General features: G+C 46.2%; 1 protein-coding gene across 10 annotated transcripts in view; it reads left to right on the top strand.

Annotated features, from left to right (window-relative positions):
• LOC121591914 (serine-rich adhesin for platelets) overlaps positions 1–19,196 on the top strand; it is a 171,583-nt gene that overhangs the window by 29,409 nt on the left and 122,978 nt on the right. For all 10 annotated transcript variants that reach the window (XM_041912991.1, XM_041912989.1, XM_041912985.1 and 7 more), the window contains one exon: positions 5,910–6,574. In XM_041912991.1, coding sequence (XP_041768925.1) covers positions 5,910–6,574 — 665 coding nt within the window. The remainder of the gene's footprint in view (positions 1–5,909; positions 6,575–19,196) is intronic.

Below are 19,196 nucleotides of genomic sequence, written 5' to 3'. Positions count from 1 at the left end.
GGTGGTGGTGGTCTCGTACAGACGTACCGACCCACCGGTACGATAATAAGACTAATGCATCCCGGTAAAGTCTCTGGTTTTTGGCCGGATGTCCCGTGCCACCAACCCGACGCAAGACACACAGGCAATCCAAAATTCGTGGCAAAACGTGAGCAATCCCACACATTCACATCATGTTTCGCGCGCGTGGTGTTGTGCCAATGCTCCGCCTGCCCGGGGCTCCCCAAAACTGTACAACGAACGGTACGCAACGGACAAAGGAAGATGCTTAATTTTGTTGTGAATATTTAAAGCCTTCCGCGTGCTAGCCTGGGAGTTGACTGGGAGTTGTGGAGTTTACCTCCGCAGCCAGCAGCACGGCAGATGGGCGCGGAGGTCATTTCTTAGAAGACGCCGACGGCACGTTGACTTTCCATGGATGTTCACGGATGCACGTGGGGATGCTTTCGCGTGGCTTTTCCGGCGCAAAAGCCGTGTCTGTGCTCGCACGAGCTGCCATTTTTATGCCACCCGGAAAGCTGATACCGGAAGCGGCACTGGTGCGTCATAAGCGGGTCTTATACGCGTCCTAATTATCCGCACTGAATCCTGAGCGAAACCCCGCACAAGCTAACCGTGAATGAACAGTAAAAGAGAAGCGGAAGGGTTTTCACAGGGCCCAATCCGCTTAGTGCAGCCAATGTTTTGGAAGGGTGAACGGAAAGCCAGAGGGCTAAGGCAATTCCAGGCCGCGCACACAACACAGGGTGCCAATTTGTGGAGCATGAATGTGGCGCTGATTGATAGCGGCGGATGAAGAGAGAGAACGAGCGAGCACAAAGAAGAGTGCGACGGTAGCTAAGTGTTCCAGGAATCGGTAAATACCGACGACGAACCCGCCTACCCATCAGGGAGGGGGGGGGGATGAAAACTCACCCCATGATCGAAATTGCCTTTTCGGAATCGTTGCTTAAGGCCAACGCGGTGCCTAGCTGGCTGGTAGCAGATGCGGCGGTGACGTTTATTGCCACCGGCAAACTGACGGCTTTCGCACGAGATTGCCGATTGCCAGGCACGTGTGTGTGGGCTAAGAAGCTGCGTAAGGTCCTTCTCATTCCCAATTCAGTATTGGATAGAGATTATAAACTAACGCCCGCATAAGATTAAGTCTTAAGAGCACCCTTGTGGCGTGGTAGTTACTGTGGAGTACCTAATGTATCTAATGTACCATGCCCGCTCGATTCGCCATTGAATGCCACTCGATTTGATATAATCTCTTTAAATTACTCCACTTCAACAGTTTACTGAATGCGGCTAACCACACACCGAACGGTTTCGTTCGATGTTTATCGTTCGGGAAAAGCACCCAACAACATAGAAATCTGTGCCTTCGCTCGGATTGCATACATTTAGGCGAACTTTATGCATTCAACAGACTTAACTTCCAAAACGACAACTTTAACTTGAAACGATGAAAAATCCCTTCTCACAGCATCTCGCACACCGGCTAATGCCGCTGGTCGATCCGTATCTGCTTCAAAACTTTGCGCCCAAAACACTCTCTCCTAACTCTCGAGATTTTTCAAACGACATAAACATAAAAAAAGAATATCCTCTCAACATTGTCGTCCCGCGGTGCTGCTGGTGCACCTTTTTTTTTGTCAACTCAGGTGTTCCCGAGCTTCGGCGATGGTGGTTGGAAGATTAGAGTTAGTGAAAAAGTTTAGCCCATTTTTTCTCCCGGCCGATCAAACCAACCTTGAGGAACCATTTCCCCCCGAACAGAACAACTACACGGGTACAAAAGTTTATGTTAGAGGCCGTGTGCTATCTGGATGGTAATTTTTTTTTCATAGATTTTTTGTCGTTTTGTGTTTCGTTGGTCGCATCTCGTTGATTTTCCATGCTGCTGGCTGGAAACTACAGCCATTTTGCGTTTGTAGCATTTACACCATTTATCACCGTGTCACAGGGCAGCAGAAGCATTTCTTTTTTGCCCACTCCATTTTGATGTATAGTTTTAAATCAACTTATTTAACACAATAAAAATTCTTGCCTGAATTTTAAGCAAATACAGTATTTAAGAAGGAAAACCTAATGCCAAACTATGCTCATTTTCGGAAATCTGCTCGAGCATTTTACGTATTGTTGACTGCAAAAATCAACAAAGAACCTGCACCATTAATTAATCTGACGCTGGCTCTTTGAATTGTGAAGCATTTTAGCACTTCGTCTGCCTCGACCCGGTTGCCATTTTTGTAACTAAATAAATAACCATAAATAAGGATTGGCAAAATGCGCTTAAAACACCATCTTCAGCCAACTGTAGCAATATACCGCCGGCAACAACGGGAATGTCGACAAACCAGCCTTCCACCATAATACACACACACCGAAACCCATACACGCCTGCAAAATGCCTGAAAGCTTTCGGGCTCCGCTGAAAGGATGAAAATTAATGAACATGCAAACGGATTGCCAGTCAGTCGGGGCAGCCGTTACAGCATTGCCGAATGGAAATCGTCCCATATCGTTCCACCGGCACCGGCGCAAGCCACGGAGCGTAGAATGGAGCTGGTTGGAAAAGAAGGGAATGGAGGAAGAAACGCAGAACCGGGCTCTTGAAAAATCCAAAACCCTACACCCGAAAGTGGGCACTTTAGCGAAAAGCTCTGCCTTACGGGCAAATGAATAAACCATGAGTGCGAAGACGAAGACACGACACGACGATGGTCGACACCGACCGAAGGGTGCACGGGACACGGTGTGGGATATTTTACGGTGGAGAGTTTTTTTTTGTGCTTTTCTCCACTTCACTTTTCCTACACGTTGTCTTCGTTGCCTTTGCCGCCGGGGTGTTTTTCCCTGTCCCCGTTCCGTTTCTGTCAGATCCCTTCGAAGGAGCTCATAAACTTGCCTGGCTTGGTGGGAGTAAAGCACACAGGCAAGAAGACAAAAAATGAAGATGCTCAAGTATGCTCCCATCACAAGACACGAGAGCTGTTTGGGTTGGACACTTTCGACACCGTTTGTCGAGTGGCAGGAAGGAAGGGTGGCAACGAGTCCCAGCCGAATGGAAAAAGCTACGAGGGATACGACTCCGCAAACAACCTGCTCGTCCCTTTGCCCCCCCTGTAAGTAACGTGCGATATGTTTACGTTCGCAGCGCTGTGCGTCGCCAATGGCAGTTGCCTGAGAACAACAACAGCAACTATAACAACACCACCAAGTACATGGAGTGGAGTAGTAAATTCAGCTCGTCCTTCGTCACGCTCGAGATGGATGGGTGTGGATGTGAGTGAGTCCTTTTACGACGCCTTCACGCACACGGGAGCGTTGTGGAGCGCTTGATTCCTTCGCTTCCCTCTTTGCTTGAAAATCTGCTCCGGAAGCTGAGCTGGTGCAACGCGGGAGGGCAGCAAAAGGTCAGTTTGGTGAGGGGTTTGTTCCACCGTACAAACCGCATGCATGCGGCGTGGGTCAATGCACTTGGCTGTGTCTGTGTGTGTGTGAGTGGAGGGATAAGGAATGATTGTGTGCTGTGGTGTGACGAATGAATTGCCCGGAGCTGATGATGGACAGGGTGCATCCGGCGGCAGGACGAGTTCTCTTACTTAATCGCCACTCGGGCAGATTTTATCACTCGCTCGTGCAGGATCAGCCCTTCAGACAACGGTCGTAGTGGCGAAGGTAATACACATGCCAGTGGAATGTGTCAGATAAGAGCTACTGAAGATGCAAGCTTACTGCGGACCTAAAGGCAGCATGAGGAGCATTGAGTTGTATAAAATGGAAGGATTTCTTTTTTTTTTACCGAAAACAAAGAACAGAAGACTTTTTGCTGATGATGAATAGAAATCCAGTGCCATCAAGCGTAATGAAAGCGGTTCGGGTCGGTGTAGTACTGCTGTAATGAAAGCAAGTAGCCAACACTCAATTGAAAATTCTCTTTGTTGTATCTTTGTATTTTGGTGAACATTTGTACTCATTTTTTACAAGTTTCTGGTTTAAAACTGGAACCTGTTAAACTTTGGTAAGTCTGTATGGGGCACATGAAGCTTGAAATGTTATGTTATGGGTTAATTATTGGTTGATGCAAAGGGCAGTTTTGTAATGCAAATGAAACTTCTCCTGCATGGTGTCTGAGCATCAATGTCAAACGGAAATCACAGTTCAACAGAAAACTTGTGTAACGTTACGGCTTAACAACATGCACGCCATGGATTGAATCCCTGTATTAATGTCCCGTGTTCTCCATAGAACTAACTACCCTGCTATGGTTCACAAAGTCATAAGTCTAACCCATAAGTGGTAACAGTAGATCTAGACCAACTTATATTGTTACGCCTAATCAGAAGAAGATACGATGTGCTCTGGAGGAGGCTCAAAATCGTTATCAAATAAAGGTTCCCTTGAGAAAATCAGTAAAACTCACAATAATTGACAAACAATTGATGTGAAAGTGAAGAAATAACATCAATTCCAGAATCTACCCAAGGAAACTACATTCGCAAAAAATTAGGAATTATAGCAATAAAATACAGAAAGCTCTTATTCGAAATTTATTATTGCTTCTTCTATTGCTCGATTTAAGCTGATCCTAAATGGCTCTCGTCAGTCATCGCCTTTACTGCATCGCATCGATATCTACGTACCGTCATGACCACTTATGTCACTTAGAGACTTTCCGGGTTGTTCTGCCCCGCTCCAGCGCTGGTCGATCTAACCCTATGTTCCGCTTGTCGGCTGAATTCAACACTGTTTCGGATTGCTTTGTTATGAATATTTCAACCAAGTGCTTCAAAGAACATCTCCAGCTTCTACCGTGGCCACAGTAAGATTTGATAAAAGGCTTGATTTTGCTTTGTAATTTTTGTATTGTAACCCATCTTAATTAGGCCGTATGGCCCTTTGATGATTAGTTAATAAATAATAATAAGTTTTAAGCCATCTTCTTAAAACAAACTCCATAGAGTTAAACGAATTACTTCAGGATCTAAAATAAGTTTATAACCAAATATTTTATGCATTATCAATTCATTTGCAAATGGTATCAATGCAGCCAACAACTGCTGTTCCGTAACAAAACTGATGTATACATTATTATTTTACTGGTATGAATGTTACCTAACAATCGAGCCGGCCAATTTTACGAGAACCTACAACTTCCCAACAGTCACGAACGAATCTGGAAAGTAAATTTGCTTACGAAATCGCTCGTTATTGTCTTTTCATCTTTATATTCCCTCTAGGAGCGTTGGGTGTAGCATTGGGGTAAGCACCGTGTACCACCCTGTACACAATGTAGTAAACACGTGTTGTTGCAGCAAATACAGATGCTGTTTGTTTAACATCTTTTCGCCCCAGAAAATGCGCAATTTGTGCTGACCACTTTAGATATGTTACAGCATGAAAGCGAAATCCGACCGACTGCATAACGATCCCTTTCGCAGAAGTCACCCGTAAACCGGGAGCTAACAATCATCTTTCTGCTACGAAACACATTCTACAACCATCCCGAGAACGCTCCGATGTCCGTGCCAGCTCTGCGAAAATTCAACGAAATACCCCTGAAGAGCTTACAACAGAATGGTAGAGCAAAGCAGGACACGGATCAATGGGAATGGAAATCAAATGCCCTTGAATTCCCGTGCTGGACAGTACCTATGCTTCACTCGTTCTCTTTCAACGTGCTTTCACTGTGCTCTACTACACGGTATGAGTGAGGAGTCGTCGTTTCTAAAATTCTGACTCAAAACATGCTCACAAACATGCTTTTTTCCTCCGTCCAAACTCTACGCACCGACGACTGAGCTTTCCGTTACAGAATCTCTCTCGCTGAGTGTGCTCTCTCTCTCTGCTAGCATCCTCTCGGTAACATCTCTCCCTAAACTAAGCACACCATTTTCCATTTCCCCGGCTCTTTGCAGGATGCGTTCGCGAAGGATTCGCCAGCGGCTCTCGCGTCGTCCCATCCAGTGACCGCGCCACAAACGACACAGACAAGCTCGTTAATCGCACCGACAACGACCAGCAGCAGCGGCGGTGGCGGTGGCACGGGCGGAAGCGTCAGCACACCGCCAACCGCCACCTCCACCACCCTGACGACCTCCCCATCGAACGGGCGAAGCTCCGGTGCGCAAGCTTTCGATTTTACGCTGCAACCCCCAACGTCATCCTCCTCGTCCAGCGGCACTCAGCCCCACTCGTCCTCCTCGCCCACGGTGGCGGCCACCGTCGCACCCGTGCCCGCACCACGAGCGAAATCAAAACAAAAGCCAGAGCTCGGTGCCGGCACCGCAGCCGGCAGCCGAACGGCGCCCGGTGGCGCTCAGCCGAACGAAAGCGAGAGTTTGCGCACCGAGCGCCCGAAAGCTCCGGTGCCGAGTGCCGGGCTGAGTGCCGGCGTGAGTGCCGGACCGCCGGCGGATGCTGGGCCACCCAGCAGCGACGGCAGCGGCGGTCTCTCCACCACCGGCAGGGTGGACGGCAAAACAACAACAATCGCTGCACCGATCAGTTTCGAATCTGGCGTCGTCGGTGAAGCAACGCGTCGTGACGTCGTGCGTCGGCCAGCAAGCGGACCAGTGAACAGGTAACGTGCGGTTAGGCGCTGCTAGTTTCTTTCGAGTGATAAATTGTTTGGAATTAGTTGTGATAGCAAATGAGTGCTCTTTCCAGGGAACGTACGTTAGAAGAGCTTTCAATGAAAAACTTTTTTTTAATCGCCCAAAGTTACCCTTTTTCTTATAGTATAGTGCACTGATTTTGCAGCTTTCGAGTTTCACATGTGTTAGTTTCCTGTTAGAATTTCCAAGCCTGCACCTTTGCAAAGCAAAATCACATTGACATGCCCTAATCTACCCACGCTGCATGGTTCGTGTGTTTATGCTGCCGCGATAACCGCTTTTCCAAGCAGCAGTTTTCCAACTCCCTTCTCCTCCTCGTCCGTGTGTCGGGCCGGGTATGTTTATTCATCTTCAGCGTGCTCTCCTTCCCAAAGGCGTTTCCGTGCTGTGTTTGGTTTTCCGTGCACGCGGTACTGCTTTCCTTTTGGGTACGTTCGTCGCTTACCCTGCCCCGAGCCGTTTCCGTGCAAGATTCTGGCGTTGTATTACACTCCTCCAGCGGTTCGAGATTTTCCATCATTTTCCATCGTTCCCGAGAGAAACATTCAGCCCCACCTGGAACCCTTTCCTGCCTTCGCTTATTGTTACGCCGGGTGAAGAAAAAAGGGGGTTTTTTTCTTTGGTTTCGCTCCAACCCATCAAGAACAGTTCTCCACAGTGAAAGGTAGTGATGAGCAGTAATGTGTGTGTGTGTGTGTGTCTGTATGGTGAAGTAAGAGAAGTATTCGTGAATGTGAATGTGTGTGTGTTTGTGTTTGTGTATTTACGGCTCCGTTGATCGTTTCAAGCTCATCCATGTGCTGAACCACAGGTGGAAAGGATATCCTGTTAAGTGAGTGATTGCGCTGTGAATTCCAGATTTCCCAACCCTGGGATGCGTTTCATATCTACTTTGTACGTGTGTGTGTGTGTGTGTGTGTGTGTGTGTGTGTGTGTGCAGTGTACAAAGGGCACAAAGCGAACAAAGGCGTGGAAAATGGTTAATTGTGTGTGAGCAAAGTAGAGAAGAGAAGAGAAAGAAGCAACAGAAAGAAACAGCAGCAACTGGTGACTGGTGTGACACGACACCACGGCGCACTCATATAGTGCAATGGGAATCGTAGAGGCTCGCGCGGAGCTTTCTTTTCGACCCTCGCTAAACATTTTTCTCGGAAAAGCCTAGCGAATTAGTGGCCCTTGTGTAGGTTTATTTTTTTCGCTTTTGCTTTCTTTCCCTTCCATCGTCGAAACCCTTGAACTTCTCCCCTGCATGCGTCACCAAAGCTAAAAAGTGTTCAGTGAAAGAGAGAAGAAACCCATCGCCTCCACGGGTAGCGCGCGCAGACGATTGACAAATGCCAGGTGCATTCAAGTGCAAGTGCAAGTGGTGTTGATTGATGTATGTGTTTTTTTCTTCTTTTGTCGTTTCCCCCTATTTTCGGGCAGCTCCCCAGTCACCTTCCACCTAAAGGGGGCCATGGAAAAGTGTCTTCCACTCCCATTCCCTGCAGGGGGTCTGACGTTCGTTTGCAACAGGTTTCCTCACAACACTCACTCACTCACACGGGCCCCTCGGCACCCGGGAGAAGGTCGCTTACGTGCCTGGTCGAGCGGGCGCGCGATTGTTGCGTGTATACCGTCCGTTTGCGAAACGGGAAATTGAGCGGCTCTCGATGGGCTCGAAGCTCTACCGCTCTCGACATTTCCCATTTCGCAAGCGGCAGCAGCAGCGCACAGCGCCGTTTTCCTTTCCACACACACACCCCTCGGGGAGGAGGGTGCAATGCCATCGGCGACGATGATTTGTGATGAAAGTGAGTTTTTCTATCCCCGCCTAGTGCCGTGTGCGGTATCGCCTCCGGGCATCGGTTTGCCGGTTTCGGGGGAATTCAGTGGTCAGTGGCTTTTGTGCGATGGCCAGTGGCTGTGATGATGATGTATGAAGTAACACTTGGCGGCAGGGCAGGAGAGCGCATTTGCGAGTGAGAGTGCAGTGGAGTGATCTTTGGAAAAGCTCGATGCCCTTTTTTGTGCTCGAAGCGAACACGAACAAATCGCTGCTGGTCAGCGTACATTCCAGGCTGATAAGAAATCGGTACCGCGTACTGGCAGTGCATGGACGAAGACGCACCGAGACGAACGACGAAGACAGCAATTGTGAAGCTGTTCATCCCATTTATGGGTAAAGTTTTCTCGTTAGGTTTTTTTTTGTGTTTTTTGCTTCTTCAAACCCTTACGAAGAGGGGAAACACATTAACGCAGGGCATACAATATCAACGATCCGATCAAAAGTGGGAATCGACCAGTTTGTTGCTGTTGCTGCTCTCCATAAGGGAGTGTGTTTCTGTGCTGTGTATGTGCGCTCATGTGTGTTTGTTTTGTAGGTTCAATTTGTATTTTCGAAAAGGAAGACGAGAAGCTTTCCACGAGAAACGTCAAACAACAACGCCTGAAGTGTGTGTGCAATGTGAAATGTTTGATTTTGTGCTCGGAAAGTGAACCGGGAACGGGAAAATTACAATAAGCCAGCGACCAGCACGGTTCTATGTAGTGCCGATCCCGCAGTGTGCATAAAGGATAGTGTATACGTAAGTGTGTGTGTATGTGAAGAGCGGTCCAGCACGAAGGTTGGGAAAAGTGAAAATCTCCGTTCTTTGTTCGGGTCATCGAAGGTGTTTGTAAGTGTGTCTGTGTGTGTGCGCACTTGAAGAGTTCTTGCACAGGTCGCCCTGGCCGCCCATTTTCCCGTAAGACGGGTCAGGGTCAAGTGAAGTGAGAAACGGTTTCGCGTGTGTTCTCTCTCATCTCGCTCGTTCTCTCTCGCTCTCTCTCTCTCTCCTGCCACCGGGAGCAGCAGCTTCTCAAGAATCTAAGGATCCACCACCGTGTAACAACGTGTTCTTCCCGGCCACCGAAGGTTTGATTTCGTTTCCATTCTTTCTACCGTGTTCCTTATTCTTCCGACCTTTCTCACTCAAGCGGTTGTGTATGTACGTATGGGGTGCCGTTTTCCCTTCTCAGGGCGGAAAGCACGACCAGGTCCATGTCCCATTAACAATCTTCGGAAAGGTTTGTTTCGGAGTTTGCTTTTGGGTTCCCTTGTTGCGCCACAAACGGGTTTTCGGGAAAAAGGTTGTAGGGTTAAACGAAAATACATTAAACAAATTTCCCCTTAACTACCAATGGACCTCCCACCGAAAGGGCCAGTTGTCGCCTGGATCGTCTCGGGCTCGATTTATTTTCCTACCAAAGTGGATCAAGAAATTACTCGCAGCGGGGGGTAAGCAAAAAAAAAACAAAACATAGAGAAATACGAAAACTGCCCTTTTCGTTCTTCGTTCTCTCAGGTCGCTTATTGGGCTTAGATCGTTAGACGCACAATCTGACAGCGTTGTGGGCTGTTAAGGGCAGTACGGGCCAGCCGGAGCTGGGGAAGCGAAGCGGCCTGGAATAAGAAATTACATTCACATTACATGCTCTCAACCGTTCGGGCGGAACCATGGGTACGGTGCGTTTAAAATATGCATGGAAAAATGTCTATCCAGCTGGCCGAGGGAAGCAGATGCGCCTAGTTTCCTCTCCCTAGACAGTGGGATGGCTTTGAATTAGATTGGTGCCTAATGCCGGCCCATATGTTTAGCAATTGTATGCAGCAGCAGCCACTGGTTTGCTTAACCGATTTGCCGGGAAGCGTTTGTTCAATTTGCAGAATAATTGGCTAATGGGAATGTTTTCCACCCCAGCAGCAGTAAACTCGGCTGCAACCAATGGATTTCCTCATACACCCGGTATGTGCACACAAAGAAAGAGAAGCATTTCATTTGTGTGTGTGTGTGTGTGTGTGTGTGTGTGTGTGTGTGTGTGTGTTTTCCCCCAACCTAACCTCTACCTACCGATAAACCATTTCGTTGCTCATTGTGGTATGGTATCGGTTAAATGTTAAGCTCGAAGCCTTTAATCTTTAATTAAAAACGAAAATAATCCAGTCGTGTACGGTGGGGAGGGTGGGCGATGGAAAATTAACACCAGGAGGTGAAAAAAAACTTCACATTGACACACGAATGGCCGACTGCTGCCGGACGGATTTCCAATTCGCTTAACCGCATCGATATTTTATCGGGGGCGTTATTCCGGTTGCAAACGCACGCCCAATTGGCTGCCTATCAAACGCACCGCGATCGTTTTCCGCGCATTTATTCGCTGCTTAATGTTTCGCCAAAATATATACACATATTCCATTTCGGGCTGGATAAAAGTAGTTTCGCAAACAGTTCCAATTTCCCGAATGTAGGTGTCTTTTTTTTGGGAACGGATTAAAGATTGGAGCACTTTTATTCCCCCTTTACTCTGTACTTGCTCGCTACCGTTCCTCCGGTGGGTGATTAATAATTGAAAGCAGAGCCAGCACTTTTCTGCCGGGCGCGCAACTTCAACACGCTCAAGCCCCAGTCATTGTTCCTTATTTTCCATTCACTCGTCGCGCGCTCTTCACATTGAAAAATAAAAACCCGAACACGAAGCGCACATTTTACGCCCTAATGCATGTTCATTGGGCCTCACTTTCGACCAACAGCAGCTGTGGGTGAAGTGAAAGGGAGGGATTCAACTTTACCTAGAATACCGTGCCGTGATGTTTTATGTCGTGCGGATGTGTGGAGAAAAAAATCCTGCCGCCAAAGTGTCTTTGTTCCTAATAAGTGTAGTGGAAAACGGTACTTCCTGCTAGTAGAATTGCGGGCAAAACGCGTAACGCTTCGTAGCAAAGTACGCTCGGCGGAACTGTTCGTCCTCTCTCTCTCTCTCTCTCTCTCTCTCTCTCTCTCTCGCATTAGAGCTATGTTTTTGTTACGTTTTAATTTCCAATGTTGAAGGTAATGGATAATGTTGCAGATAACATACAGTCGTTGCCGCTGGATTTTGCCTTTAACTCACCTGTTTTTTGTCTCTAAGGCACCAATTTTTGACAGCGTATTACAAGGTTTGCTTCTAAGGCATCAGTTTTTCACAGCAAGTCAAGTTTTGCTTATACAATTTCAGAAAAAAAATATTTGCAGCTCTGTGTTCTGAAAATAATAATAAATGAAAATGCTGCGTACTGGCAAAAATTGACGACTTATAGCCAAAATTTTGCGGCAGCGGCTATATATATTTTTTTTAAGGGCATTCAATTTATTGTTGGCTATATTTAGCTTAGTCAAGGAGCGCGATATATAAATACGTGTTCAATGTTATTTAGTAATAATGTACTAAGTCTCCTTTATATGCTATAGACCTGTTTTAATCGCATAACAATGATTGCTCAATTACAGCTGATAAAAAAGTAATTAATGAAAGTTATTGTACAATATTATCACTTTTCTGAGTGTTTTGCTTCTTTCACTAAAACCAATGTAATTATGCAATAACTATATTTACTTTCAAAATTCGATCATTACTGCCTCGTTCATACACACATGATAACCAACACAAACATTATTCGATTATTATACTAACGGCTCGATGTGATTTGATCAGCGGCCGCTCGTTATCCGCCGCCCTGGGCCCTTATCCGCCGAAAATAATTCCACTGCTTAGGCTTTGATTGAAAATTGTTCGCCCCAGCCGCCGGCTCGCGTTCATGCTGCGCTGGAGCTGCTGCACTCAATTTACCCCCCGCCCTCCCAATAATCACTCCCACTTTGCAAAGCCACGTGGATCCTCATCACGATTACGCACGAAACAATCAGGAAGCGATGGGGGGGGGGGCGATTTTGTAATCGAAGCACGCAGCAACATCAGCAGTATCCACCGCACCCGACCAACAAGATGCGTGCGTTAACGGCGCTCAGGGGGAAAACAACCCCCTCGACTTGACTGGGTTGCTTCCCTTCCCTTCTGCCCTTTTACTTTCCTCGGCGGCTCTCGCTATCGCCCCGGATAATGATGATAAGGATTAGTTTCTCGATGGCGGAAACCGGTCGTGGCGACCGGTACGTAAAGCGGATTGCACCGTCAGGGCGCGTCTGTCGGTCAAGTTTTTCCTTGTTGTGGACGGTCTTGTCTTGCTTTTTCCCCCCTCTCCTATTTCTGGTATTTTCATTTTGCTCTAGACTGTTTCATCGCAGACCATTCCAATGCCAGACGCGTGAAACTGCAATTTTGCTGAAAGGAAAATGGATGAATGAAAAAAAAAATACGATTTTCAAAAAAATTGCTTATACCTTGTCTTTCTCTTCTTTCTGGTGCCGCCAAAGTGTGCGAATCTGTTTGTTCCCCCCTCTCTTTCCCTCTTTCGTACACTTTTATTACTTGCAAGCTTCAATGCCCACGAGCCTTATGATCGTTTAGGTTTGTGTGTGTATGTGTATAAACTACACACAAAAAACACAAAGAATCCCAATCCCAAGTGCCCAAGACATCCCACCTTTTGGGGAGGATGCCAACGCAAACGGCCTGCTGCACATCAGTTGCAGATCATTGGCAATTTTCTCGCCGTACTTGGAAAAGTGAGCCGACTTTTTTTTTGCTTTCTTCTATTTTTTTTCTGCTGCCCGTTGCTTTGCCCCCGTCGGCTAGGATATGCCAGTGTCAGCATGATGCAAAATGTCCCACGGCACCCATCATCAGTTTCAGCCCATCTTTGGAACGGTGGCGGAAAATTGGGTTTTGTTTGGAATATGTTTTTTGTGCAACAGATTTGGTGCCTGGCCTTAAAGTGATCGCAAAATTAATCGCCCTTGGTGCTTTAAATTAAATCGTTCTGAGAATGTTCTCCTCGAACAAGGAAAGTTGACGCCAGCCGAAGAGATCAGTTCGCTGGTTCGAGGTGTCGTCAATGTTGTGATTTATATGGAAATTGGATTAAATGGGCAGGAAAAATACCTTCTAAATGAACGGTCGATATCGTTTGTATTGTTTAGGATTGAGTATTTAATAAAAATAAGTTACATTTCTCTATATCTAATTGATAGCTATACTAAACTGATGTTAATCTAAGCATAACCTGTACCTTAGTGGGTAACACTAACATAACGCAGTGACCTGGTGAACAGAATTGGATAACGCTCGCACATGACGCAACGTCACACCGAGCCGTCAACCGAATGATTTATACGAACGAAACACCTTTGATGCGCGTTAGATATTAATCGTTCAGCAAACCAACTCACACAGCATGTGGGTTAAACACATACGAAAATGCGCACTGGGTCATCGCACATTTGATCCACTATTCATAAAGCAAACTCACCGTGCTGAACTACGACCGTTAATTACCTTGTAACTGGATGATGTCGATTTTTTTATATTTTCATTCCATCACTTGCTGTGTGGACTCTAACAAAAAAAATAGTAGAGCAGCCAGAGGGGCTTGAATAATCGGCTACCGTACTGTTTACACACGCGTAAATTCGTTACACATTTCACCATAAAACTGAAGCAAAAAGGTAAATGCTCTAGTGAATGTGTAAAAGTTTTCCACTGCTTTAGCTTCACCCTTGCAGGTAAAGAAAACATACAACCAGACGATTTTCGCCCCATCTTCTTCTACAGTCTTACCTCAAACTATCACGCCCCTGCAATTGCTCCAGTAACGTCCTTAACAAAACACAACGAGGCAGCTTGGCAGTAGGGAACCGAAATGAACAAAACGCGTAGGCAGAGTTGGGGAAAAGCAAGATGAGCGTGTAACATCTGCATTTTTCCGGCACCGATCCGTCCGAAAAGTTTAGGTTCAATTGGGCCGGCCCAGCATCTCTGTGTGTATGTGTGTGTGTTTATCTCATCCGAACTTTTAGTTTGTTTGAACCAATAGAGAGAGAGAAAAACGCACGGAAGACAGGCAAAAGGGCCAACATAATTTGGGTCAATTTGTAAAAAGGGGCCTGATTTTGGAATGTATTTAATTATTTCTGCTACGGAGCGATGCATGAGATGATGTGAAACTTTTTGCAGCAATAAATTGTTTTGAATCCGAGCTGACTCGGGGCGCTCTTGTTGCTGGATTGTGTTTCAGTGAGCTTAAAGGGAGCTTTAGTAACGCAAGAACCTTCATCAGCTAATAAAGGAGATATTTTAAGCAACAATGCACATCTTTCCGTTCTAATTCTTTGAGCTAAGTAAACTCAGATATACTTCGATAAAGTAACAAAGTTTATAAAAAAAAATACATTTTGAATGGAGGAATCTCTTCAAGCAGTCTTAATTGATAATTAGAAAACCTTTAACAGGCAATCTTTTCTTATACACAATCTTCACGGCATCGATAACCGAACGAAATTGGACACAGAAACGAGATAAATTGAAAAACAAATCTCATCATGTTTCATTTTTATCTTTCAATCCAGCCTCTCTGTTGACGCAGGAATTATTTTGCTGAACGTGTTATTTATCTCCTTTTATCACTTTTGTTTACTATCACTTTTCACCAGAGAGTTTACCTTCTTTCAGGAGGGGAGAAAACCCACTAACAACACACCGATTATTAAACTGTTTATCACTATCGCTTATAAATATTTATATTCCCCATTATACGATCTCGCCTTCCACGCAGCCCTCTCCCAGCCATGCACGCATGCTAAACTATTCGCACTATTGCCCGCCGTGCCGAAGAAGCGTCGATCAGTTTCAATAATTATTATTGATTCATTACCATTCGTCGGCGCCCGGAACATTCAATCAAGAGTGCGCGTGCTTCAGTGACTGAGAGAAGCGGTGAAGCGGTGTTCCGTTATCGAGGGCGATTCACACGTCTTCATCGTCGAATCGCACGGCCGCCGCATCTTCTCCGGCGCTTTTGGGGGCGCCTGTTTGGAAAAATAGAAAGCAGTCAAAACGTGCGAATGACGAGCGCTCTGACGGATTGTCACTTTCAATCGACTGTGCTGCGGGGCACGTCTTGTCCGCCAGCCGCGCTTAGTGCTTCCGCATTCGTGGCGGTGTACTTTTATCGAAAAGAAATCAGTGCCCCCCTTAACTTAAACTGATGCTCTCCAGAATTCAAACACCGTTGCCCTATGTTTGTAGTGTGCGTGGGACGGGGCGGGATGGTTCACGTTGGCGGGAAGATAACCAAACCCACTCATTGCAGCACTTACGCCCCAAGAGCATCCAAACACACTTGAACGTTCGATGAGGCTTTCACTTTCTTTCGAATCGACGTACCGCGACGAGGGTTTTCCCTCCACGATTACCGCGCATAGCTGGCGCGGAACGAAAACCGTGCGATAAGACGGCGGCCAACCACAACAGATCGAGATTTATTATTATCCTTCACATCCTTCGTGCGGGTGCTTCGGTGCTTCGGTGGCGCGACCTTGGCCGTCGCTTCCGCGTACTGTGCGTTGCGTGCGAATCTTCAGCAAACGTACCCACACGTTTGTGTGTGTGTGTGTGTTGTCGATGGTTTGTTTTTCCACTTTTCTTTGCCGTTCGCCCGCCAAACCGCTTAGACAAACAGTCGGCGCCTCGGACAGATTTATGATCCATTTTGGGGGGGTGGTTTATTTCGCCAACTTCGACACCGCCAGTTTTCCGCGATCGATTCGATTGTGTTTTATGCGTTCCTCTGTGCGTGTGTGTGTGTGTGTGTGTGTGTGTGTGTGGGTGTGTGTCTAGTGTTTTCATCTACTCTTTATTTCGGCACGTGCTCTAGTGCGTGTGGGGAGGGTACGTGATCGATGAAGCCAAATTAAACATCTCGTCTTGTTTCCGCCGCATCGATCCATTCGCTCGCCGTGGCCGTGGGAAATGGGAAAACGAAGGAGGAGACGAAAAACATGCGTTCAATTTCGCATGGAAAAGCTCTCATTTTTGTGCCCGCTGGCTTTCTCCCCGCTTCTGCAGGGTTACATCGAATTGCAGACAAACAGGCCCGGCATCTTATTAACAGCCACTCAAAACGAAACCCATTAATCAAACGAATGATGGTGCGCTTGTGCTTTGCCTTCTCTTTTGATCATCGCCACTGTCCGATGCTGACCGTGTAGCGCCCGACTTGGCGTTGACCACCTTTTCCCCCGTTTTGCCCGTGCACGTGCGCATGGATAGACGATCAAATTACGTTCAATCGTCGCATGCGAGACGGTTTTTTTAACAAACAACTAACGCTTAAACAAGCGCACCGAAAATGTTTGGATGATTGAAGATGGCTCCATCGTTCCGCGCAAGTAGCAGGAACATGTCAAAGCTTTGAGCACGGGATGGCTTTCTTCAAAGGTTTTTAGTTTCCTTTGTCCGCGATTTCGAATGGCTGCAAATGACGGCATTGTATTATTGGCGTTCATAGTGAAATTGTAAGTGAATACATTTTACGATAACAATGAAGAGTATGTACAAGCAGCACAGTTGGGCCATTTAATCGACATGAGTCTATTGAATAGATTTGATCGCAAGATTAGTGGGACAATTTCTCCATCGTCGTAACCTTTGTCAATTAAGCCTTAGGTCTTTACAGCTCTAAGGCATAGTAAGACTAATATTCCTTCAAATTATTTATTTATTATTTGGGTTATTTGGGGAGCATTCAGACTTGCTCTTAAAGCAAAAAAAACTTCTTAACAGGAATTCTTGTTGAGCATCAATTTATTTATATTTATGAGATCTTTATGAGCTCAATTTTCATGTTTTGGACATCTAGTACATGAAAAGACTGTTGTGATCTTTCCTCTGCCTTGCTTGGGATTTCTTTATGCATCGCTAGGAAAAGTACAGTGCCTAAAATTCGTATGCTGATCTCCATTGACGCAAGCAGTGAGATTATCTACAAATATAACAAAGGCTCAATATAATATAAACATCCTTTCTTTATTATATTCAACGAGGTTCGTTCGTGTAAAGTAACTGCTGTACGATTTACTTGCACAACTTACTCGACATTGAAAGTTATGTTCCAAAAATAAAGCCATTCATAAAGATTTTTTTTTGTTACGAAAGTATAAACTGAAGCTACATGTTTTTCCTCCGCCGGCCCAATCTTAGGCTCGTATACATCTTTGAAAAAATAAACAAAAAAACTCTAGTCCCAATCTCCTCCTCCACCCAAACAATGCTCTCGAAGCGCTCATAGAATTGACAAGTTTACCACCTGTTAGGCTTTCGGAAGGGAAAATTGTTTCTCTCCCTCCCCGCCGAGTGCTCATCTCACTGCAAAAACGGAAGGAAAAAAGGGCACGGAACAGGAACTTCCGCCTGGAACTCGTTAGGTGCCGGGCGGTGGTGGTATGGAGCGTAAGAAAAATCAAAACAACATACCATAAAGCGAAGAAGTTTATGCCTTGTACATGCACACATACACTAAGTTTCCATCCGTACGCCGAGCGAGTTGATGAAACCCGCCGGTGGTCGTGGCAAACTAACGACGCGCAACTTCCGTGGTGAGTACTCTCGCCGACCAGATGGGAGCAGGCCAGCTATCAAGCGCACAGACCCCCGGGTAAACGAGCCAAGTAAAAACTCGTTTGAAGCAACGTAACACCAATGCGAAACACCAACTGCGCCGGCGGCAGGAAGGGAAACCCTGGCCATAATGGTACAAGACACATTGTCGAGCTTTTCTTTCATTTGCGGTCGAAGACAAGGGAGAGAAAAGGCGTTCGTACTAATGCACTCCCATACGCGTCCAGCTTTGAGACTAATTTGACGTCTGTTTGCCGTTTAATTTACATCGAATGATTTTCTATGTGCGCCGTATGTGCGGTGAGGTCATCGTGGGGTCGTGAAATGTTTTTTGCAGCCCGCACAAAGAGCCACCCTGTTGCCGGCCGATCCAAACAAGAACATTAAGCAGAGAAAACCAGCTTTGGTGGCTCATCCGGTTGGTGTTTACAAAACCAGGGTAGCTTCTGTCATCGCCAATGCCATCTAGGTTGGAACATCATTGGCCACATTGGCTTATCGAGTCGGTAGCCGGTAGATAGTTCACATCGAATACTGCTGCCAAACGCAATTACTAGCCGGTGTTGGAAGTAGTTTTGAGAGAGAGAGAGAGCAACAAGGCTTGGTATTCATGTTAGGCTGGGTTGGATGCTGCAGTTTAGATGCGATTGCACACGAAGCAGTTCCAGCAGTAAAAGCTGTCGCTAAAATTGCACCTATCCGGATGTGTCTGTGTGTGATTGGATTGTGGCTTGGAAAGCTATTCGGACGTTGTTAGCTCACAGGCAGAAAGCTACGATATTGGTGTGTTGGTCTGTGACATCCACCGTGAACCAACTTCAAAGTGGTTTGGTTGAATTAAATTCAATGTTTTAGGTCCAGTTCATTTGTCCAGAACCAGATGCCACACCGATGCTAAAGAGAACTGTTGTATCAGTTTGTTGAAGGTTAGGTTTAGGTTTGGTGCTTCAAACCCCTAGGGAGATGCTTCTTCAAAGAAATAAGACTAAGTTAGAACCGTTAGAGATTCTAACTTCTTCCGTTAGAGTTAGAGATAACCGAGGCCCCTTTGTAAAATACTTTGAGTTATGCTTGAGTAACGATGCGTCAGATAATAGTCTTAATATACTATCAGTCAAATTGGATTTAGTATTTCTACGTTTAGATTCTAACATTAGGTCTTACTAGGAACTACTATGATCAAACTAGGTTACATTCGGCACCCCTAACATCTAAAATGAAGGTTGTAGAGTGAAT

Source organism: Anopheles merus, chromosome 2L (assembly GCF_017562075.2).
Source record: "Anopheles merus strain MAF chromosome 2L, AmerM5.1, whole genome shotgun sequence".
Classification (NCBI taxonomy): Eukaryota; Metazoa; Arthropoda; class Insecta; order Diptera; family Culicidae; genus Anopheles; species Anopheles merus.
The sequence above is the reverse complement of the archived record's forward strand: the minus strand, read 5'-3'. Positions and strand labels throughout refer to the sequence as shown.